General features: G+C 41.3%; 1 protein-coding gene across 2 annotated transcripts; it reads left to right on the top strand.

The window, feature by feature from the left end:
- The first annotated feature begins 815 nt into the window (after positions 1-815).
- Positions 816-21,940, top strand: GDAP1 (ganglioside induced differentiation associated protein 1). Of its 2 annotated transcripts, none has more exons than XM_056129341.1 (6): positions 816-975; positions 1,666-1,858; positions 11,984-12,157; positions 19,173-19,267; positions 20,178-20,292; positions 21,257-21,940. In XM_056129341.1, the coding sequence occupies exons 1-6, from the start codon at positions 859-861 to the stop codon at positions 21,637-21,639; spliced, it is 1,077 nt and encodes a 358-aa protein (XP_055985316.1). In that variant the 5' UTR covers positions 816-858; the 3' UTR covers positions 21,640-21,940. The 2 variants fall into 2 exon arrangements, with proteins under 2 accessions (XP_055985316.1, XP_055985392.1); XM_056129417.1 differs by having other exon boundaries at positions 886-975; positions 1,666-1,713.
- The last annotated feature ends 2,526 nt before the right edge of the window (positions 21,941-24,466 follow it).

Raw genomic sequence — 24,466 nt, 5'->3', positions numbered from 1 at the left:
TGACAATGGTGGTGGGTTTGGTGTTGAAATATGATATGCCTAAAGCTCAACTATCAATAAACTTGCAAATCACAAAAAGAAAGTTGAGCAAATTGAAAAAAAAGAATATTTATTAAAAGCAAGTAATTTGGCTCTAAAATATCTATGCTTAGTAGCTATTTTACCTCATTGTTATCCACAAAACATTATTATTGTGCTTATAATTGTTCTTTTTTTGTGTGACTCCGTAGTTGAATCCTTTTGTTGTTCTTGTTACGTGTTTTTGATGTTGTTTCTTTAGTTTTGGTGGTGGGGATGGAACCCAGAGCCTACTGCATGCCAGGCGGATGCTCTGCCCCTGAGCCACAGTCTTGGCCTTACTCCAGCATCTTTGAATGAGAACCGAGATCTTCCTCCTGTTTCTGTGCGTCAATTGCTCTTTCCTTTCTACAAAAGGCACACGCAGTCTTCAACAGAAACCCTCCAGCCTTACTCAACCGAAACAGCAACTGCTGCCTAACATATACTCGAGCTGCACCGAAAGGTTAACTTGCGATCAACACTATTCATGACTCATCTGAATAACCGGGGGCTCATTTTCAGATTGCCTCCTGGGAAACCGATTTAACTGCAACCTGGCAGAGGGCGGTGGCGTTCCAGAGGCTCTGCATCCTGGCAGACGCCCCCGCACCTTTTCAGACTCTGTTCCCCAGCTTTCCCACGGCGGAAACTACACTTCCCAGTGATCTGTTCGTCTCCCTGAACTCTTCTCTCCCGCTGGGGGAGGCTGTGCGGTGTAGGAGAAAGAGCAACGTCGCTCTGCTTGCCCGGGGCCCCAGGGCGGACAGGTGACGCCCTCGCGCGCTCTCGCACCCCGCAATGGCTCAGAGGCCGGAGGAGCCGAGAGGGGATGCGCCCCCGATGGGAGAGGACAAGGCGGACGCGGAGGTGAAGCTCATCCTCTACCACTGGACGCATTCCTTCAGCTCTCAAAAGGTGACGGCCCGGCGGCGCGGATCGGGTTTCAGCACCAGGACAGCTCCCGGGAGCCCGGGCGGGCCCCTTCCCCGCCGTCTCCTGTCTCCTAAGGGCCCAAAGGCGGCCGCGCTCCCTCCCGGGGATGTTGCATCCTGCAGGGAGAACCGAGGAGCCCGCCGAGCTCCCTGGAGTTGCAACTCACGGAAGGCCGCAGGAAAACATCACCTTTGCCATGTGGGATGGAGGCCTGGTCCCCTCGGGCCGTGGGGAGGGAGGCAGAGAAAAGCACCGTGATCAGTGACGCGAAATCCACAGTTCCCTCCTTTAGTATTTCTTGTTTACAGTCTTTTTTTTTTTTTCAACAAGGCCTACCATTTGTGTATTTCGCTTTTTTTTTTTTAAAAATCTGGGGAGGACCTGATTAGGTTTAGGGCCCCTACCAAAGTGGTGATGGGGAACCTGGCTGCCGAATGAATGTAACTGAAATTATTTTCATAAATTATTATAATTATTTTTATCATCTTTTCCACTTGGTACGTGTAAGACGCTTGACGATACCCCACTAGTTAATTTCAGGAACAGGAAAAGTCAAAAAGAGTATGGGAAATAGAGGTGTTTGGGGGGAAATAGAAGTGCTTATTGTGTCCAGGGATGTCATTTAATTGAGCACCTACATACTGTTGTAGTAACCACTGCGGACTCTTCCAGGTGCGCTTGGTAATTGCTGAAAAGGCATTGAAGTGCGAGGAACATGATGTAAGTCTGCCCTTGAGTGAGCACAATGAGCCTTGGTTTATGCGTTTGAACTCAACTGGAGAAGTGCCTGTCCTTATCCACGGGGAAAACATAATTTGTGAGGCCACTCAGATCATTGATTATCTTGAACAGACTTTCCTGGATGGTAATGTTAAGGCTATTTGCGATTTTTTTGGTTTTCCTTTCAAGATAATATATGTCCCTCCCTCTCTCCTTTTCCCGCTTCCCCTTCCTCCTTCCCTCATTCCCTCCTTCCTTCCTCTCAGTTCTTTCCTTCCTTTCCCTTTTTGGTTTTGTGGTGGTGGCTTAGAAAAAAAATGTTTCCGTTTCCATGAGACAAAAAGTATGCCAACAATGTGTTTCATAGAAAGTAATTTTTAACTATGTTTAAAAGAATTTCATGTATACTTCTAGCTTTAATGTTGGAACTTTATGTTGAAATTCAATTCCGAACTCTCAAAAATGTCTTGAAGTCAGTTGCATATTATTGATATTATAGATGTACTTATGAACATTATACTCTTCTAGTCTACCAAATAGTCCCACTTAAAAAATAGTTTCAATGCAAGGGACAAAAACAGTAAGAGGCGGAAAGAGGAATAAATCTTAGGCAAGGGAGAATTAGAATACTGGTGCATTTTGAGTTTTTTGTCTGTGTTACTTCTGTTTAGTTTGAATTTTGCCTCTCTTTTTAGGAAATTATATGGTTTACTTATGGTCCTTTTAAGTAATCAACATTCTATAAACTTAATAATGCTGTTTCTAATATGTGCATGTGCTTCATTGCAACTCACTTTTACTGGCTTCTTTACATGTACATGACACTTTTTTTCCATCTGGGTATGTAATGAAAAATAATTACATTAAAACATTAGTTGGTTGGGGCTGGAGCGATAGCACACTGGGTAGGGCGTTTGCCTTGTACGCGGCCGACATGGGTTCGATTCCCAGCATTGCATATGGTTCCCCCCAGGCACCGTCAGGAGTTATTCCTGAGTGCAGAGCCAGGAGTAACCCCTGTGCATTGCCAGGTGTGACACAAAAAGCAAAAAAACAGAAACAAAAAACAAAAAACAAAACCAGTAGTTGGTTAAGCTATATAAGGTATGATAGTAAGCAATCCTGAGAAACACAGGGAAGGTAAATGAGTTAAGGTGAATATGGAGACACAGTATTTAAACCTGCATCTTTTACTATTTATAACCTTCTTTAGTGAATTTAATTTTGCCACAGGGCAATAGAATGTGGACATGAAATAACTACAAAATATTAGAAATATCCATGTTACTTGCCTTTTGTGCTCAAGGCTTATATCTGGCTCTTCGCTCAGGGGTCATTGCTCGTGGTGCTAGGGTGACCATATGTGGTGTGGAGAACATAACCAGTGTTGGCTGCATGCAAGACAAATGCCTTGACCTTTGTACTGGGGTTATCAAACATGTAACACATAATATATGGCCCTACATGACATAGATTTTTTTTTTTTTTTTGCTTTTTGGGTCACACCCGGCGATGCTCAGGGGTTATTCCTGGCTCTGCACTCAGGAATCACTCCTGGCAGTGCTCGGGGGACCATATGGGATGCTGGGAATCGAACCCGTGTCGGCCGCGTGCAAGGCAAACGCCCTACCCGCTGTGCTATCACTCCAGCCCCTGACATAGAATTTTTTTATTACTGTTGAAAAATTCAGTAGGAACCTGGAATCAAGGATGTCATATAGTGAATATGAGGTCCGGTGAGTTCTCTGAAAAATCACGTCCCATGACTTTTATCATACTAAAGTATTCTTAGGAAACAGAATATAGTCTGGAAATATTAAATGTATTGTAGCATGGGAATAATATATCACATTTAAGTCATGATCAGGAAATATAAATTTAACTTAAGGATACAATTTTGTCAAAATATATTGAAACTCAGCTGTACCAGATTTTTAAAAGGATGTTAATTTTGAAGTTGTAAGAGCATTGAAAAGCATTTACCTAAGAAATTATTATTATTATTATTATCATTATCATTATTATTATTTGGGTTCCTCAAGCTGTGTAAAGGATACCCAGAGACCCCTCCCAGTGATACTAAGCAAATTGGGTCTCAGGCATAGGCCTGAGGATATGGTACTGCTTGGGCCGTATGTTGGGGTTTCTCTGAATTACCCCAGCAGTAACTGACCATATGCTGGGAACTCTCTGAGTTACCCAGCAGTCTCTGAAATATTGGGGACTCTTTGAGTTACCCCAGCAGTAGGTATATATCTGGCTATGTTTGAAGACTGTGTGGAAGCAGGGATTGGTTCAGGACTGACCACAAAAAGACATGTCCTCTTAGCCTTGCATTTTTCAGGACCCTATGGAATTATTATTGAGATTCATTAAATACATCAATAAAAGGCGCTTAGAGATGGCTTCATAGCTGTATGTGTTTTCCAGTATAGCTACTGAAGTTGCAGAATAGCAGAGTTTCTGAATGTGGAGCAAATAACACTGTCAGTGTCACTGTCATTCCATTGTTCATCCATTTGCTCGAGCGGGCGCCAGTAACATCTCCATTCGTCCCAGCCCTGAGGTTTTAGCAGCCTCTCCTTACTCATTGGAATGGATGAGTAAGGAGTGAGTGAGGAGCAAATATGTGGTAAATAAAAGAAAATGAATCTTCAAAAGGCGTAATTGTGCAAATAAAAGTGGCTTTAAAAAGTAACTTTTATAAAACTGATTTTTGTTCAATTTTCAGTAGATGTATGAATACATTAAAATGTAATAATCCTAATTCTATATTACATTTATTCAACAATTGCAAAAATCTGATAAATGCATTTTTGCCCTAATTATACATGTTTCTGTTAAATGTCTTAATTATAATACCAGTTAAGCAAATATAATTCAGTATTAAAGGTGTTACTTTATTATAAATATTATCATAAATTTGCTTTTTTCTCAGAATATCCTAGATGTAGATAGCTTATTTCTATAATTAGACACCACATATTTTTCTGTATTGTGGTTAGATTAGATCTTTCAAGTGTCCCAGAGTAATGATTTGAATTATAGTCCCTTGGTAACCATACCTTTGGCTTCTCTGTTTATCATTATTATATTTTTAAACAGCTTGTTCTCTGACTTTTTGAAGGGCAGAATTTTGTTTAGCTCTGTGATGCACATGATATTTTAAGTAAAACAAAAATATTTTAAGTAATATATTTAAATATCTCATACTTTAAGTAAAATATAAAGATCAGCAAAGGGATGTTGAATATATTTTTCTTGAGCTAATAAGGAAGACCTGGAAGTTATCAGATAAACCTAAGTGGGGAGTCTTTAAAACAAGGCTATGTAGTACCTGTGATTACTGTGATTTCTGTGATTACTGGAGAATGTAGGAAACAAGAACATAGTAGTTAGTAAACAATAGGATATATGTTTTTAAGCCTCCAGAATATTGTATTTTGTTTTTGGAGAAAGTGTGTGTCATTTTCTTTAATAGGGGCTCATCACCATTGCTATTCTAGCCAGCCAAACTGCGACTTGAGAATGTTTGGAGCTCTTTGTCCCATGAAAATACTGCAGAACGCTTCTATTGTTTCTGACTTTTGAAACAGCTTCTTCTGTTTTTCTCTTTCTCAGGTTTATCACATCTCTCTGCTTTATACCTCTCTGCTTCTAATTTGAAGCTTAAATTCAGGTGTAATACAAGGTCTGCCTTGTCCCCTCGTTCTTTTAGGAAGTTGAATCTCCTGTCACTTTACTCATTTGTTTTTTTCTTGTATGTTTTTCCAATTGGCTACTCATTGCTTTCCTGTAGAAATCCTTCTCCGGAGGGCTGAGTACTCTCTCCTGGCTTTCTTTGAAGTTCCTTGAATCTCTGCCTCCTTGTCTCTGTAAACATCAGCTGTTTTCTCACTGTGGATTCAAGTTGAATACCCGAAAAAGATTTTCTGTTTTAAATATTTTAACAAAGATACTTTTCCTAGCTTAGTATCTCGCCCGCATGGCAAAGCCTGGCAAGCTACTCATGATGTATTTGATATGCCAAACACAGTAACAAGTGTCATAATGGAGACGTTACTGGGCCTGCTCGAACAAATCAATGAACAAAGGGAGGACAGGGACAGTGATAGTGACTTTTTCCTAGAAGGATTGGAAAATAAAATAGGATGAAATGAGGATGATCCCTTGTATAATTTAAAGGAGCTTCCCAGTTGCTTTTCAAAAATCTCCTTTCCAGAGGCTGTGAAAACTGCTGTGCTGTGGGTATGAGGCCCGTCTGAGCACAGTGGTCACTCCAGATACTGGTTAGGGCATCTCTGAGTTAGGAAGTGAGCCTATGGCTGGGGCCAGAGGACTGTAGTTAAGGATCAGGTCTGATGTGCAGCCCACCCAGCTAGGTTCCCAGACCACATGGTCCCTGGAGCATTGTTGGGTGCAGCCCTGACTGGGGGTGACTGGGGTAACTGTGAGCTCCACCAGATTTGAACATTATCTCATCTTGGAGCCCTCACATTGAACCATCTACCTGGTTGGCGGAGAACTATGGAATAAGGCTCCCAAGATCCCTGAGTACCACTTGGGAAGCCCAACCCCTCGAAAAAGTAGAAGGAAAGTGAGTTGCTCTTTTTGGAAGAAAAGGTGGCTTCATTGGGCATCTCATGTACTCTCTGATAGTGTTTCTTTTTTCTTTTTTGGGGGCCCCACACCCAGCTGTACTCAGAACTTCTTCCTGGCTCTGTGCTAGGGAATATTCCTGAACACTCCTGGTGGTCTTGGGGAATCATAGGAGATACTTGGCAAACCAGGGTGGGCCACATGCAAGGCAAATACCCTACTCACTTTACTATGGTTTGGCTCTCTTCCTTAGTGTTTTTAGAGTTAGTTACATCACAGAAGTTCTCTGAATAGGAGAAAATTACTTACGTGCCTTTGTCTTTCTTCACCTTATGTAACGTTCCAGAAAGCTATTAGGTGTTATTTCTCCTTTCCTCAGTGACTTTCCTAGGAAGGAAGTAGAATGTTCTTTTAAAAATTTTTATTTTATTATTATTGTTATTTTTATTATTATTATTATTTTTGCTTTGGGTCACACCCAGCAATGCTCAGGGGTTACTCCTGGCTCTGCACTCAGAAATTCCTCCTGGCGGTGCTCAGGGGACCATATGGGATGCTGGGAATCAAACCTGGCTTGCTGGCTTGGCCTCATGCAGGGAAAACAACCTACCCGCTGTGCTATTGCTTTAGCCCCAGGAAGTGGAATGTTCTTCTGGAGCCTTACTAGACCTGGTGCTGAAAATCCAACCTGAGCCAGAAACCCTACATGTGATTGTATGGGAACCCTCTGAATCGCTGTATCACTTACTGAGATGCTTAACCCCCAGAGCAGCAGTTTCTCAACTTTTGAGTCTCAAGAGGCACTTTTGTCTTAAAAATTGAGGACACTTGAGATTGTTTATGTCAGCCATATCTTTTAATATTTATATTGTATTCCAAATTAAAGCTGAGACAAATTAAAAACATGAAGCCTGAGATACCTTTTTCCCCTCAAAGGAAAATAGGCTTTGTTTTATTGTGCCCCTTACCTGTAAATTACCAAGGCACTGTAAATTGAAGGTCCACCCAGGCCCTGTGGCCTTTGCAGAGGCTGTTCACAGTTTCTTAGAAATGCAGATTAATTAGGTAGGAGCAGTGGCTGCTGGTGTCGGGTGTCGAGAAGCAATTTCCTCTTTGCTTTTTCCCAAACAAAAGAAATAATCACAGCTCCCCCTCTCTGTGACCTAAAGTTATGTCACTGGGGGTTTATCTTTCTGAGGTGTGCTTTTCAGTGAGGATGACTTCCCTTTTTGAGAAATGCATCCTTTTGTTGCCAGATTAAATTTCTGTAAAATCTGTGTAAGATCTACTCCCACTTTTTTTAAATATGAAATTACCTATCCCCCTCCTTGATACTTTTCTTCGATATTTCCCTTCAATAATTTCCTTCAATAAGTTGATAATTTTCTTCAATATTTTCCTTCAATAAGTTCCTTTTCTTCAATATTTTCTGCCACGTACATTTGAGAAAATGTACGTGGCAGAAAATTTTAATGTTAATGTATTATTAAGTAAATTTTTTTTCCTTTGCTAACTTGGTATTTTGTTTGGTTTGGTTTGGGGCCTCCCAGCCAATGCTCAAGAGGCCCAGGGCTGCTTTCAGAGATTCTTGGCCAACCAATAGTGGTTCAGCGTGAGGGTCCCTGAGGATGTGGTGCTACTCAGGTCCTGCTGTGTCAGGGATTACTGGGGCCACCTGGGCCTTGCTTAGGAGGCCTCCAGGGCAGTACCTGATGATGCTCAGGGAGCCTTCTCCTGCCTGGAATCAAACCAGGGTCAGCCACCCACATGTAAAACATGTGTCTTAATCCCTCTGTTATCTCTCTGGATCCTTCTGATCTCTTCTATGAACTTTTCATTATGCTGAACAGTCACAATAATAATCCAAGGGGCAGAAATTTTTTCCCGTGCCCAAATGTACACCTCTCATTAAAATGTCAGTGATGGAGTCTTCCCATATTCTTAGCCTTTGGAAAACTGGCAAAGAAAGAAAATCAGATTGCCAAAGCAATTAATATCTCAGTGTTACTATAACAGAAGTGTTAACTTTGTGGATTCAATGGGAGTATCTTGGGAAATCCTGGGATCCACAGTTCACACTTTGAGAAGTGTTTCCCTTAGAGAGTTATGAATAGAACTCAGGAGATTTGAGATCATAGATAGAAAAAAAACCCAGCTAATTTTGTATTTCCAGCATAGGCATGAGAATTCCTGTAACTTCTTTACCAATAGAAATCATAGATATGTTCATGGCATACCCTATTGCAGGTTATCTTAAAATATCATTGATTCTTATATTACTTTGAAATTATGTAGGCATTAGTCCTATTGTTATATATATTACCAATATAAATAAATAAACGGTTTCCATATTAGTATTTTATAATTTAAATTTATTTTGGGGCTGGAGCGATAGCACAGTGGTAGGGCGTTTGCCTTGCACGCAGCCAACATGGCCGATCCGAGTTCGAGTCCTCCGCCCCTCTCGGAGAGCCCGGCAAGCTACCGAGAATATCTCGCCCACACGGCAGAGACTGGCAAGCTCCCTGTGACGTATTCGATATGCCAAACACAGTAACAACAAAGTCTCCAATGGAGACGTTACTGGGCCCGCTCGAGCAAATCGATGATCAACGGGAGGACCTTTACTTTACTTACTTACCTTACTGTTTTAACATGCTATATTTCACTTATATGCCTTAGAGGGCTTCCAGTCCTGCAAAGGCCTATAATGCAGTGCTTGGAATCCTGGTGATTTGTTTGAAGGGCTCTTAGAACTCAGGTCCTGCAGATTCCTTACTGTCTCCTACTCATGAAGGGCCAGCAAGGATCTGTGCTCTAGTTAGTTAAATCTGCTGAGGGTGAGCAATAAATAGCTGAAGCTTCAAAACACTGTCAAACACTGTCCTCCCGTTGTTCATCGATTTGCCTGAGCGGACTCAGTAATGTCTGCATTTTGAGACTTGTTAACTGTGTTTGGCATATTGAATATATCACGGGTAGCTTGCGGGCGAGATACTCTCGTTGGCTTGCCCGGCTCTCTGAGAGGGACAGAGCAATCAAACCGGCTCGGCTGGGCTGGCTGCATGCAAGGCAAACACCCTACCGCTGTGCTATCGTTCCAGCTTGCTGAAGCTTCACTCTTGGTTATTTTATTGCAGTCTCCAGAATTGGACTCTCTAGCAGGAAATTTGATATTTTCTCACTGGATTGATGATTGATGAATAATCTAATCACTGCCCCCTCGTGACCCCTCCTCCCTTCCCCCCCCACTCCCCACAAACACACATTAGAAATGCCCTCTTATCTCAGAAAGCTTTATCCCCTGAGTTTGGTCTTATGAGAGATACTGATGGAAACACTTATTCTGTGACAACTAACTTGAATCGTCAATACTTATGGATAAGGAGGTGATACTTAAAACGATTCGAAATTAAAATAATGACTCAAAGTAATAAGTGAATAAATTTGAGACTTGTCAAGTGTGAAGTCGGCTTGTTGGCATTTTTCGACAGGAGTTTGAAAATGAGATGAAAGTTTTTCAAGTGCCTTGGCCCTGACCTTTGAGTCATGTAGTTTACCTTAATTCATCTTGATCACTTGATCACTTGATATCCCTTTACTCATTGACCTGCTCAAGCAGGCGCCAGTAACATCTCCATTTGTCCCTGTAGCGTTCTAGTGTAGCCCAATGACATCTGCTTGTTCTAGGAACATGGACAGCCTCAAACTGATCATTTAGGGTCTTGACGAAGAAGTCCTACCATCTCGTAGGTGGGCGGCCACGCGATCTTTTGATGTCCCGTGGAATCCAGTTGGTAATGGCTCTAGTCCAGCGGTTGTCTCCAAATCTCATTACCTATCCAGCCCATCTGATTTTTGACGCCTTGGCAAACGAGACACCGTCCCTGATTCTTGACCATCGACGGAGGTTGGAACTCCAGATTCTTTCTCTCATTTGAGTGAAGCATGATACTCCAAGCATAGCTCTTTCGATTCCTCTTTGGGAGACCCGTTCACATCCTGTTTTCATAGGGCCCAGGTCTCTGAGGCATATGTTAATGCAGGAAGAACAGTGGAATCGAAGAGATGTACCTGGAGCTGGAGTTTCTTTGTCTTCTTAGCTATTTCTTCGAAGCTCTTGAAAGCATTTCAAGCCACTCTCTTCCTTCTGTGCAACTTAGGTGCCAGGTCATTCATCATGTTGACTTCTCGACCTAGGTACACATAACTATTGCATTTGGAGATGTTTGTCCTGTTGAGAACGAATGGAACGTCAGGAATGAGACAGTTTCTCATAAACATTGTCTTTGTGAGATTCAGCTATAGTCCGACCCTTTCACACGGTCGAAGTCAGCCAGCATTTGTGCCACTTGGCTAATGTTTGGTGTTATTAGAATGATGTCATCAGTGAAGCAGAGGTGGTGTAGTTGCCAACCGTCTATCTTCACTCCCATTTCTTCCCATTCCAGTCGTCACATGATGTTCTCGAGCATATTCACCTTATATGAAAGTAATTCTAAAGGGTCATTGTTCTGATCTTTGAGTCATGTGGTTAACTTTTTTTTTTCTTAGTGAAAGTGAAGAAGTTACATGATATAATAAAAAGGAGCATTGCCATAAGAGTTAGGAGACTGGAGGGTTTGGTTACACCTAATGATGCTCAGGGTTTGCCTTCTGGTTCTGTTCAGGGGTCACTCCTGGTAGTATTCTGGAAATCATAATGTTAATTACAGATCAAATCAGGATCATGGAAGCACCTTGTACTATCTGCAAGACCAGTTATTGTTCTTCCTCTAATTGGGTGAGAGCTTTTGGAAAAGCTTTTCTATAACTAGATTTCAGGGCTTCAAATTATTACAGAACTGCTCTTGATCAAATATATTTATTCATTCATTCATCCATTCATTGATATTTATTGATCACCTACTATGAATAAGTGTTAGGCTCTGGGAAGACAACAGAGAATGGTATTTGATTTCTGCCCCGAAATTTTATAGTCCAGACTCTAACCAGAAAATAAAAATTTAGGCAGAACTCTAATATTTCCAGAGTTAAATATTAGGCATTCTTGATGAAATCTATGAGGATGGTCAGTCATCTGCTTATGTCTATCATTTTGGGTCATTAACCAGCCCACTGATTGAAATTGGAACCTAGGAAAGAGTGTCCTTGATCATCATCTGATAATGAACTTTAATTTACTTAATCAACATTTACTAAACCCTAAAATCTGTGCCATGCCTTCATTACTGAAGTGGCTCAAGGGGCAGAAAGATATAAACAATTCAGATGACAAGAGCGCCAACAGACTATGTACAAAGTATTTTGTGTATGAAAAGGGAGGTATTCCAGACACAGATGTTGGCTGTTGTAGGAGGTTGGTGAATACCACTAGGTTTGGGAATACCACAAGGAGCTTTTGGCATATTTAACAGGACCTTGAAGATTAAGTCATAATTTTTAAAGTTGGAAAGTAAGAGAAAGCCAATGTGATCATGGTTTAGGATCTTCTCTAATGTATCCGATCATTAAAAATCTTGAATTTTGAGATAAAATTTTAAAATTTCCCTAACGTAATGTCAAAAATGTTTTGATGAGGGGAATTGAGCTTTTACTTTTGCTATGGGATGTAACATCGCATTTGTAACCTTTTCTTCAATATTTGTATGTCTCTGTGTGTCAATTTTAGAAAAAACACCCAGACTGATGCCCGATAAAGAAAGTATGTATTACCCACGGGTCCAGCATTATCGAGAGCTGCTGGACTCCTTGCCGATGGATGCTTATACACATGGCTGCATTTTACATCCTGAGCTAACTGTGGACTCCATGATCCCAGCTTATGCAACAACAAGGATTCGCAGTATGTAAATTTCTGGAAGTCTGTTTTAAGTTTCTCTTAATTTGCTTTCCTTGAGAATTACCACATCCCATTGTCATTGAGAAAAGAATGGGAAGAGTTCAGTTTGCCTCATGGAAGTCTATGTTATAAATCAATCCATGCACCCATCAGGTTAATCTCTGCTTCAGCTCATCAGCAAACAAGATATTTACAGTTTTATAGTTTATAGAATCTGATGTTCAGTTTCCTGGTTTTAGCGGTCAGGCTTGGGTAGAACTTGTAAGAGTAGTCTGTGGAAAATTCAAGAATATAACATGGTCTCATGGACAATTGAACTGGGATTTGGAAAAACTTGGATTTGCTGGGACTTCTGAGCACCTGAGTGTACAGATTTGGTCCATTATTTTGTTTTGTTACAAAGGGGCAAAACTATAGGATTTCTAACCATTGCTCTACTTCTAAATTTAGTGATTGGTGTATTAATGAGACTGACTGCAATAACCAACTCTTTCTTTTCCTCTTATTTTGAAGTCAGAGTAAGGTTAGTACACGAAATTGCAGCAGTAATTGTTATAAGCAGATAAGGGAAGGTGACATTGAGTATTGTGACATGCTGGGCATTGCACTAAGTACTTTTTTCTGGGCTCATATTTATTTATTTATTTTTTTTTCTTTTTTTTATTAGTGAAAAACCATGAGGTACAGTTATAGGCTTACAAATTTTGTGCTTGGGTTTCAGTTATACAATGATCAAGTCCCCATACCTCCACCAGTGCCCGTCATCCATCCCAATGGGTCCCAGCATCCCCCCCACCCTCATCCCCCCCCCCCCCCCGTCCCATCCTGCCTCTGTGGCAGGGTATTCCCCCTTGTTCTCTCTCTCTTCTTTTGGGTACTGTGTTTTGCAAGAGAGGCTTTGAGTGGCAATCATGTTTGGTCTATCGACTACTTTTAGCATGCTTCTCCCACCCTGGGAGGGCCCTCACAACACCCTTCATTTGGTACTCTCTTCTCTATCTGAGCTTCCTTTTCACCTAGAGCCTGTGGCTGGCCTTCCATTCATGGAGCAAAATTCCTGGTACTAATCTCAGCCATTCCTGTGTGTCACTCTCCCTTTTTGTTGCTTTATGTTCCCCAGATGAATGCAATCTTTCTGTGTCTATCCCGCTCTTTCTGACTCATTTCGCTTAACATGATACTTTCCATGTAGTACCATTTGTATGTAAATTTCATAACTTCATCTTTTCTAACAGCTACATAGTACTCCATTGTGTAAATGTACCAAAGTTTCTTTAACCAGTCATCTGTTCTTGGGCACTCAGGTTTTTTCCAGATTCTGGCTATTGTAAAGAGTGCTGCAATGAACAAACAATTGCAGATGTCACTTCGACTATACCTTTTTGCCTCTCTGGGATATATTCCCAGGAGTGCTATAGCTGGGTCAAATGGGAGATCAAATTCTAATTTTTTGAGAGTCGTCCATACTGTTTTCCAAAAGGGTTGGACCAGCCGGCATTCCCACCAGCAGTGAAGGAGGGTCCCTTTCTCGCCACATCCGCGCCAGCACCGGTTGCTTTTGTTCTTGTGGATGTGGGCCAGTCTCTGTGGTGTGAAATGACATCTCACTGTTGTTTTGATCTGCATCTCTCTGACGATCAGTGATGCAGAGCATTTTCTCATGTGCCCTTCTGCCACTCGAATTTCTTCCTTGCGAAAGTTTCTGTTCATTTCCTCACCCCATTTTTTGATGGGGTTGGGTGATCTCTTCCCGTGGAGTCCAACCAGTACCCTGTATACCCCCGACATCAACCCCCTGCCGGATGTGTACTTGGTGAATATCCTTTCCCATTCTGTAGGCTGTCCCTGTATCCTGGTCACTGCCTCTTTGGAGGTGCAGAAGCTTCTCAGTCCAAGACAGTCCCATTTGTCTATCTCCGCTTCCACCTGCTCGGCCAGTGGCGTGACATCCCCGAAGATACCATCAGCTTCAATATCATGGAGAGCTTTGCCGACTTTGTCTTCAATAAACACTATGGATTCTGGTCTGATGTTGAGGTCATAAATCCACCTTGATCCCACTTTTGTGCATGGTGTTAGGCAGAGATCTGAGCCCACCTTTCTGCATGCAGCCGTCCAATTTTGCCAGCACAGTCTGTTGAAGAGGCTTTCCCTGCTCCATTTCACTTCTCCTGCCCCCTTATCAAAAATCAGATGATTATATGTTTGGGAGGAAATGTCAGTATATTCAACTCTGTTCCATTGGTCTGCAGCTCTGCCCTTGTTCCAGTACCATGCTGTTTTAATTATCACTGCCCTGTAGTAGAGTTTGAAGTTAGGGAGGTTGATTCCTCCCACCTTCCTTTTCCCAAGAATTGCTTTAGCTATTCGTGGGGGCTTACCGTTCCATATAAACCTCAGGAGTGTTCGCTCCATCTCCTTGAAGAATGCCATGGGCATCCTTATAGGGATTGCATTGAATTTGTATAGTGCTTTGGGAAGTATCGCCATTTTGATGATGTTGATTCTCCCCATCCATGAACAGGGGATATCTTTCCATTTCCTCGTGTCCTCCTTTACCTCCTGAAGTAGCGTTTTGCAGTTTTCCCTGTACAGGTCCTTTACTTCCTTAGCTAAGCTGATTCCTAGATACTTGATTTTCTGGGGCACAATTGTGAATGGGATTGTTTTCTTGATGTCACTTGCCTCTCCTTCACTATTTGCGTATAGGAATGCCATGGATTTTTGGGTATTGATTTTATAGCCTGCCACTTCACCATACAAGCCTATTGTTTCTAGGAGTTTCTTGGTAGAGGTCCTAGGGTTCTCCAAGTACAGTATCATGTCATCTGCGAATAGTGAGAGCCTAACCTCCTCCTTCCCTATCTGGATGCCCCCAACATCTTTCTCTTGCCTAATCGCCATTGCAAGTACTCCCAGTACTACATTGAACAGTAGTGGAGAGAGTGGGCATCCTTGTCTCGTCCCTGACCTTAGGGGGAAGGGTCTCAGTTTTTCCCCATTGAGGATGATGTTTGCTGTAGGTTTGTGGTAGATGGCTTTAACTATATTGAGGAAAGTCCCCTCTATCCCCATTTTGGCAAGGGTTTTCATCATGAATGGGTGCTGGATCTTGTCAAAAGCTTTCTCTGCGTCTATTGATATGATCATATGATTTTTATCTTTTCTTTTGTTGATATGATGGATTATGTTGATTGATTTCCGAATGTTGAACCATCCTTGCATCCCTGGGATGAATCCTACTTGGTCATGATGTATGATCTTTTTGATGAGTTGTTGTATTCTATTGGCTAGTATTTTGTTGAGAATCTTCGCATCCGTGTTCATCAGGGATATTGGCCTGTAGTTTTCTTTTCTTGTGGTGTCTTTGTTTCCTTTTGGTATTAGAGAGATATGGGCTTCATAGAAGCTGTTTGGGAGAGTTTCTGTTTTTTCAATTTCCTGGAAAAGCTTGAGAAGAATTGGCAATAGGTCCTCTTTAAATGTTTGGAAAAATTCGCTAGTAAATCCGTCTGGGCCTGGGCTTTTGTTTTTGGGAAGACTTTTGATTACAGTTTCAATTTCCTTGATGTGAATGGGTCTATTCAGGTACTCTATATCTTCTTGATTCAGCTTTGGGAGATGGTAGAGATCCAGGAATTTATCCATTTCTTCTAGGTTCTTGTGTTTCGTGGCATAGAGACTTTCAAAGTAGTCTCTGATGATCTCTTGAATTTCTTTAGTTTCTGTTGTGATATCCCCATTCTTATTTCTGATTCGATTTATTAGGGTTCTCTCTCTCTGTTTCTTTGTGAGTGTTGCTAGTGGTTTATCTATCTTATTTATTTTCTCGAAGAACCAGCTCTTGGTTTCATTGATCTTTCGGATTGTTTCTTTGTTTTCCATGTCGTTGATTTCTGCTCTAAGTTTTATGATCTCTTTCCTTCTGCCTGATTTAGGCTCTTTCTGTTGATCCTTTTCTAAGGTCTTGAGCTGTGAGGTCAAATTGTTTATGTGCATCGTTTCTATCGACTTAAGATAGGCTTGCAGAGCTATAAATTTTCCCCTTAATACAGCTTTCGCTGCATCCCATAAGTTCTGGTAGTTTGTGTCTTCATTCTCATTTGTTTCCAGGTATCTTTTGATTTCATCCTTGACTTCGTTCCTGACCCACTCATTGTTCAGCATCGAGTTGTTTAATTTCCAGGTGTTTGATTTGGTTCTCCGTGTCTGTGTGTGATTCACTTCTATCCTCAGTGCATCATGGTCTGAAAAGATGGCTGATACTATTTCTATCTTCTTGATTCTGTTGAGGTATGTTTTGTGTCCTAGCACATGGTCTATTTTGGAAAATGTTCCGTGCGCACTGGAGAAGAATGTGTATTCTTTCTTTTTGGGGTGTAAAGCCCTGTATAAGTCCATAAGCCCTTTCTCTTCTATTACTTCTTTCAAAGCCAATAATTCCTTGCTGGGTTTTGTTCGTGTTGATCTATCCAGAGGTGATAAGGCGATGTTGAAGTCTCCAAGTACTATTGTGTTGGTAGTGATGTCCTCCTTAAAATCTGTTAGCAGTTGTTTTAAATATTTAGCTGTTCCCTCATTAGGTGCGTATACATTTAAGAGTGTGATTTCTTCCTGTTGTACGTATCCCTTGATGAAGAGAAAATAGCCTTCACTGTCCCTTCTAATCTTTTTCAAGGTGAAATTAATGTTGTCAGATACTAGTATGGCCACCCCAGCTTTTTTGAGGGAGTTGTTTGCTTGCAGGATTGTATTCCATCCTTTGACTTTGAGTCTGTGTTTGCTCTGGCTGTTGAGGCGAGTTTCTTGTAGGCAGCAGAATGTTGGGTTCTGTCTCTGTATCCATTTTGCCACTCTGTGTCTCTTAACTGGTGAATTTAGACCGTTGACATTGAGAGAGAGAATGGTTATGGGGTTTTGTGTCATGTTTCTGTGCAGGTGTGTTGTGGTTGTAGGGTTTGTCTTTTCTTATAGTAGCCCCTTTAGGCCTTGCTTTAGGTTTGGTTTTGAGTCTATGAAGTTCCTGAGCTGCTGTTTATCTATAAAATAATGTACTGTTCCTTCGATTTTGAGGGAGAGTTTAGCCGGGTAGAGTATTCTTGGGGAAGCATTCATTTCCATGAGTTTTTTGACTATATCTCGCCACTGCCTTCGGGCTTGTAGGGTTTCCTCTGATAGGTCTGCTGTGAATCTAAGGGATGCTCCTTTGTATGTGATTTCCTTCTTTGCTCTTGCTGCTTGCAGTATTGTGTCTCTATCGGCAGTATCAATCATTCTAAGTATGATATGTCTTGGAGTGTTTTTGTTGGGGTCTCTTTTAGCTGGCACCCTTCGGGCTCCTTGAACCTGAATGTCTGCATTGTGCAGCTCTGGGAAGTTTTCAGCAATGATTTGTTTGACGGTGTTTTTTTCATTGGGATTGTTTCCCTGAGGTTCAGGTAGTCCCATGATTCTAATATTGTTCCTCTTGGAGTCATCTGCTAGGACTCTGATTCTCTGTAGAGCCATTTTGAGGTCCCTTGCCAGTGTTTGTTGTTGCGTGTTGGCTTGTTGCAGCTGATCTTCCAGGTCACTGATTCTCTCTTCAGCTGCGGTCATTCTATTTTTAAGAGAAGAAACTGAATTTCTCATTTCATCTATGGAATCTTTTAATCGTGACATTTCTGCCCTCATTTCTTCTCGTAATTTGTCTATTTTTTCTGTGGTGTTACTGGCTGTCTGTCTGACTGTTTCATTGAGTTGATTGAACATCTTGATGACTTCGTACCTGAATTCTATGTCAGAGAGGTCCCTTAGGTGAGCTGTATTGACAGAATGGTCTAGATTGTTTTCGTTGTTCTCCCCTTGTGTTGGAGATTTTCTTTGTTTCTTCATATTGCTGAGTAGATTGGGTTACTAGATTCCTTGGGTAGTAGGTTCCTTAGTGTGGGAAAACAACCTGCGGCCGCCCGCTGGAAATTAAGCCACGCCCACTTTTGAGGCCACGCCCACTTTGAGGAGGCCACGTCTCTACAGAACCCTGGGTTTGGGATGAGATGGGCGCCGCCGTCAGGTCAGGAGTGAAGAGGGCAGGGCAGACGCTCAAAACTGCTTCTCTTCAGGCATTACGGGGGACACCTGGGGTCCTGCAGGGAAAGATGGAGGTCCCAGGGTCGCGAGCCGGCAGCTGTTCTGACCTGGAATTAAGATGAGATGGGCGCCGCCTCAGGTCAGGAGTGAAGAGGGCAGGGCAGACGCTCAAAACTGCTTCTCTTCAGGCATCACGGGGGACACCTGGGGTCCTGGAATTAAGATGAGATGGGCGCCGCCTCAGGTCAGGAGTGAAGAGGGCAGGGCAGACGCTCAAAACTGCTTCTCTTCAGGCATCACGGGGGACACCTGGGGTCCTGCAGGGAAAGATGGAGGTCCCAGGGTCGCGAGCCGGCAGCTGTTCTGACCTGGAATTAAGATGAGATGGGCGCCGCCTCAGGTCAGGAGTCTGGGCTCATATTTAATCATCCTCCATAGTCAATATTCTGATACTTTCATTTTAAAAGGGAGCAGACAGGCCAGAGATGTGAAGTTCTAGGCCAAAGAGGACATGAATCCCAGAACCCGTACTCTCATTAATATTTCCCCACTTTTTTTGTATAGAAGGGAGAAAATAATTTCTTTTTTTCTGCTACTCATTTTTTTTTCAATTTTTATTAGTCAAACACCATGAGGTACAGTTGTAGACTTACAAATTTTTGTGCTTGGGTTTCAGTTATACAATGATCGAGTACCCATCCCTCCACCAGTGCCTATTTTCCACCATCACAGATCCCAGTCTCTCTCCCACCCCCTCAATCCCCCCACCCCACCTCTGTGGCAGGGCATTCCCTTTTGTTCTTTCTCTCCTTTTGGGTGCTGTGGTTTGCAAAAGAGGCATTGAGTGGTACTCATGTTCGGTCTATAATCTACTTTCAGCATGCATCTCCCATCCTGGGAGGATCCGAAGGGAGAAAATAATTTCTATTAAGATTGTTTTTATCATCAGGCCAAATTGGTAATACTGAGTCTGAACTCAAGAAGCTCGCTGAAGAAAACCCAGATTTACAAGAGGCCTACATTGCCAAGCAGAAGCGTCTTAAAGTAAGTAAACCAGGCTGTCCCATTAGCACTGACAGTTTATATTAAATGTACTTTTTTTTTTGTAAAGTATTACTATTTCTAAAATACCTTCTGTTAAATATTGTAAGTCCACAGTACACATGTTACCATTGGCTTAGGCTGTGCTTTTAGAAATAATTTTCTTTATTAGATTTGATATTCAAACCTAAAGTCAGTTGCTTAAAAAGCAGACATTGTACAGGGTGATTGCCAATGAAAGTTATAAAATGTGGAAAGCAAGTTATTTTCTAAAATGTTCTTCTAGAATGAATTTCAGAATTCCAGGTATCCAACTACATTAAGGTTTTCCTAGGTGAGTGACTTGTTTTCCCCCTAAAGAGCAAGGTTTGGCTTCGTAGGCAATAGTCAGCCTTTCTCTTTCCATTGATTCTTTCCTCATGGCCAAATAACAAAATGTAGCACATATCAATCCCCCTGAAATCTTCCTCTATTTTCCATCTTCCTTCACCTAATCTTAATTAGGATAAGCGTCTGTCCCAATGCCTGAGTTTCCAACACATTCCATACTTTCAGTTACTCTGCTCACTGCATCAGAGCTTGTTGTTCTTCTGACTATTCATTCCATTATAGCTTCTACAATTTCATCTTTGAATTGGACATATGAGGCGACCTTTGTGTCCCTCCTGTACTTTGCCTTTTCTGGTCACTTGGGCTACAGGAGTTGCCAGCGAGCTGTGGGTCTGGCCGCAAGAGTGTTTTCACAGCTGGGATGTTCTCTCTTAAGTTTGCTTTTGCTTTAACGAAGTGACCCTATTTCCTGTCATTGTTTAGAATAAGCAGACTCTAGCTCTGAAAGAGTCTATATATCTTCTTTTTTTTGACATAGATTTTTATAGGCATAAATAACATATTAGTTATTTGTGTTAATTAGTCAAAGCTGCTTGACCATGACAATGTAAAATACTTGAAGAAAATTCTTGATGAGTTGGAGAAGGTTTTGGATCAAGTTGAAACTGAGTTACAAAGAAGAAATGAAGAAACCCCAGGTAGGTTCTTATACACACTATTTCTCCTCTTGGACACCAGAGGATTTATAAAAACATTCTTAGATTTCACCAAAAATATTCCATAATTTGTGATTGGTGTTACTCCTGGGGAATTATAATTTATGACAACAGCAGTAATATTGAATTCAGCTAAGCTGGGGGTCTAATTGTAAATCAGTCTTCAGGTCTGTGAAATATGACTAGGAAAGGATTTTTTGGCACCATTTAAATGAGGATTGGTGAGGTACAACTAAGCTGTTTGAAGAATTTGCATTTAAGGTGGTTTGGTTCAATAACCGAAAATAAATGAGGATATTCTCTCTATTTCTTTCCCCTTTGCCAGGGAGATGGGATCTCATCTAAAATAAATTGTAAAATGGGAGTCAGCATGCATAAGTCTGCAGATTGACTCTGAGCACACATATATTGTCCCTGTAATCAATGATTATACCTCTGGCCAAATAGACCATTTGTGCTATTCTAATTAAGTTGAAGATCATGTTACCTAAAACTTATTTCACCATAGAAACTCCCTTCTACTTTAACTAAATAGTGGAGAGCAGCAACCATACATGACACTACAGTGTCATGTATGAATTTTATTTTTCAAACGTTATGAATTTTCCTAAGACTGACCTGTGTTATTGTTAACAGGAGAAAATACATGTTAACTTCTGAGCCTAGTTTGGAGATTCTCAAAACCTCAGAAAATTAACAAAAAGATAAGCTTTCAGCTCAAATGGCTCCAATTCTAAGGCCCTACAAGGCTGAAAGTTGTGACCCAGTCTCCCATCCCCCGGGATTCATTTGTGTGAACTTTAATTTTTTAGCAGAAATTATTTACCAAGTGTGAGTGTCAGGGATATGAAACGTAGCCTTCATCTGGGTTCTCACACGTTTGGTGCATGTGAGTTTCTCAATACAGGAGTGACCCCTCACTGTTCATCTCTCCTTCTTTGCTTAGAAGAGGGCCGTCAGCCTTGGCTCTGCGGAGAGTCCTTCACCCTGGCAGATGTCTCGCTTGCTGTCACCTTGCATCGCCTGAAGTTCCTGGGCTTTGCGAGGAGAAACTGGGGAAATGGAAAGCGACCGAACTTGGAAACCTATTATGAGCGTGTCTTGAAGAGAAAAACATTTAACAAGGTTTTGGGACATGTCAACAATATATTAATCTCTGCAGTGCTGCCAACTGCATTCCGGGTGGCCAAGAAAAGGGCCCCGAAAGTTCTTGGCACCACCCTTGTGGTTGGTTTGCTTGCAGGAATGGGATATTTTGCTTTTATGCTTTTCAGAAAGAGACTTGGCAGCATGCTATTAGCGTTTAGACCTAGACCAAATTATTTCTAGGCTTTTACAGACCCAGTGGTGGAAGTTCATCCAACCATTCTGCTCTATTCCTTGTCTACTCTTCCAGGCCCAGTGGGCAGCTATTAAAAAACATGAAGAAAAAAAAATACAACATACCTAATTTACCTTACTCTTTGGGTTGCTTATGTGGGGAAGAGAGGCAATGAAGATGTTTTTGTGAGCTGGTGACTTCTTTGCAAGCCTGAACTAATCTATTTTTAAACATGGTTCTGACTAGGCTGACAGGGGTCAGGGCAGTTTTAACTCTGCGTGCCAGCTCCAGGCCTGACTGATTTGGGGGTAAAGGTCTGAGCAGACCTGCATAGTCAACTGTGATGGCTTAGGATTCTTCATTTGCGACTATCTTGGTGTGCTGTGAGTGAGCAGTCTCTCCCTCGACCCCCCCAACCCTGGAATTTAGAGAGAAGCTTTGTTACATGCCACAGGGATTTCGATAACTGCAGGAAATGGCAGGGCCTCCTGTTCTTGAGCTCCTAGTCTTAGGCAGACAGAAGGGGCGTGAAGGAAGAGAGCAGAGAAAAGGGAGAATGAAGTCTGTCTGTCCTTTATTCTGGAGAGCAGTAGAATAATGTAGCCTCTAGCCACGTCCAGTGCCACTGATGGCTTCCTGTCCCCTAGTAAACATATTATACCCCTGTGCTCCCTACTCACACATCCAACTGCATGGAGTCAGGATCTTCAGGGTCAGAGGACTAAGGCATCATTGGTTAGGGGTTAAGCTTGAGAGAACATCAAATTTTGCATTTACAACATCTCATTTGTCCTTAGTGTTTAACTTCTTGCTTAGGGGTTACCCTCATCGTTTCCAGTAAGATTAACTTTATATATGGTGGGTGTGAACCGTGTCTGTCTAGCATTTACATGAATCTCCTCAGTGGTATGAAAATGGTCCCTTTCTTCTTTCTTATGGTTCCCCAATTTAATGGTGCCTGTGAGATGCCACTCCTGTGAATAATCACGTCTGACTGCAAAGCCCTTTTCATGTTCACAAGTATCATTTAGGCAAATGTCCCAGCTAATCACTAGCTTGACAAGTGGCTGGGTAGCGAGTGAGTATTTTAATCAGCTGGGCTTATTCAGTATTTTTGTTTGAGGAGGCTGTGTTTTAACAAACTCTTATCCAGGCTGACATCTAGCTCTGTTCACCCACAAAGCCTTAAAAAGGTTATAGAGAAAGTGGAATTGGCCTTCAATTTAGAGAGATGACTATGTAGTTATTTAGTGATGTTGAATGACAGTCATGCATATGTAGGCATTGGAGGATTGCTGAAAGTCCATCCAGAAGAAACTGTTTCAGGTGTGTCCATAAAAGGTAGATTTGTACCTGGAAGTTTGTGCTCAGGATAAAGCTTTCATAACAGTGTGAAGCCAAGTCCTTTGAAGGGTAGTGAGAACAGTTGCATGTCATTGGGAGGAAATTGATAGCAGGGTGTGTGTGGGGGGGTGAATTTCTAGCAAAAAAAATCTTGCTTTGGACTCATTCAGATTATGCAAAACAGCAAGGATGTGCAGATATCTTCATTAATAGGTAACAGTCATACCTAAAAACCAACTTTTTGTTGGTAATATGATTCATTTCATGATCTGCGTGTTCTAGAAAATCTACATGAACTAGTTGTTTCCTGTTTACAAGCATTTAAACCATCTCCAGAATAAAATTATTATGACCATCATTGACAAACTGGCAGCTTAAAATATCTTATTTTTGCATTTCGGTGTAATGTTGTAGTCTGAATTTGTTGTGGGGCATTCCAATCTGTGTGTTCATAAAATATCCCAGAACACTGATTAATAGTATTTTATTTGAAGCAGAATTAGAAAATGAAGGAATCAGTTTGGGTTTAAAAAAGTCACAAAAATAAAAAAGGGGCTGGAGCAATAGCATAGCGGGTAGGGCGTTTGCCTTGCACGTGGCCAACCCGGGTTCAATTTCCAGCACCCCATATGGTCCCCTGAGCACCGCCAGGAATAATTCCTGAGTAAACGAACCAGGGGTACTTGTGCATTGCCAGGTGTGACCCAAAAAATAAAAACAAAACAAAAAAAAATAAAGAAAAAATCTAAAAGGGATATTTATCTTTAAAAGGTTTGTTGACTAAAAATAAAAGAATTCAAGTTCAGTGTTGTTTTTTTCCCTAAATTTCTATAATTGCTGAATCAGGAAAAAAATTCTAGAATGTATTTATAGTTTGATGAGATTCATTGAAGATACGCTTTTGTCAATAGTAGAATGTATCATGACAATTTCACTTGTTTCATGAATGTTCTTGCATTTGTATTTATTTAATATTTGTTTGGAATTGTAATGGCCACTAGATGCCGCTGTTCATCCAGTAGTATCACATTGAGCATTCTTACCAAGCCTTGTGAAGTAGTTCAAGTAAAGATAACCATTAATGACCTTTGTTTTAGAAAACAGCATCTTCGTTCAGATCATTCATCTGTAAAATAGCTTAAAGCACATGTAATATTGATTTCTGATGCTTTGGAAGGACTAACAGTACCACACAATGTCAAGTAAAAGATCTGAATGTATACTACTACTGCAGATAGGCACTTATTTGTTTTCTTTTTTTCATGATCACTGATGACTGGCTAATGTGCTTTGCAGTTTCCAAAATTTGTGTGAATATCACAGAACAATGTGTGAGGTACTAAAGTTATATTGACTATTAATGCCTTATTACATATGTACTATTTTGTTATTGCAATTCCATTTTTTCTTTAATTGCTGACAGTTGTAAATTGCTTGCTTTTTTAGTAATTATTGATATTGTACCAGTCTTTGTTAATTTTTTTTTGGTGT

The sequence above is a fragment of the Sorex fumeus genome, unplaced genomic scaffold (assembly GCF_029834395.1).
Source record: "Sorex fumeus unplaced genomic scaffold, SorFum_2.1 ptg000002l, whole genome shotgun sequence".
In the NCBI taxonomy this organism is placed as follows: Eukaryota; Metazoa; Chordata; class Mammalia; order Eulipotyphla; family Soricidae; genus Sorex; species Sorex fumeus.
Note: the sequence above shows the minus strand (reverse complement) of the source record. Positions and strands in the feature narration are given on the sequence as shown.

What these genes read in the sequence shown, in the direction of transcription:
- GDAP1 (XM_056129341.1), top strand. Translation starts at nt 859, where the DNA reads ATGGCTCAGAGGCCGGAGGAGCCGAGAGGGGATGCGCCCCCGATGGGA. An exon ending in TGCAACAACAAGGATTCGCA is followed by an intron (nt 12,158 to 19,172) that starts GTATGTAAATTT and finishes TTTTATCATCAG; the next exon opens with GCCAAATTGGTAATACTGAG. An exon ending in AAGAAATGAAGAAACCCCAG is followed by an intron (nt 20,293 to 21,256) that starts GTAGGTTCTTAT and finishes TTCTTTGCTTAG; the next exon opens with AAGAGGGCCGTCAGCCTTGG.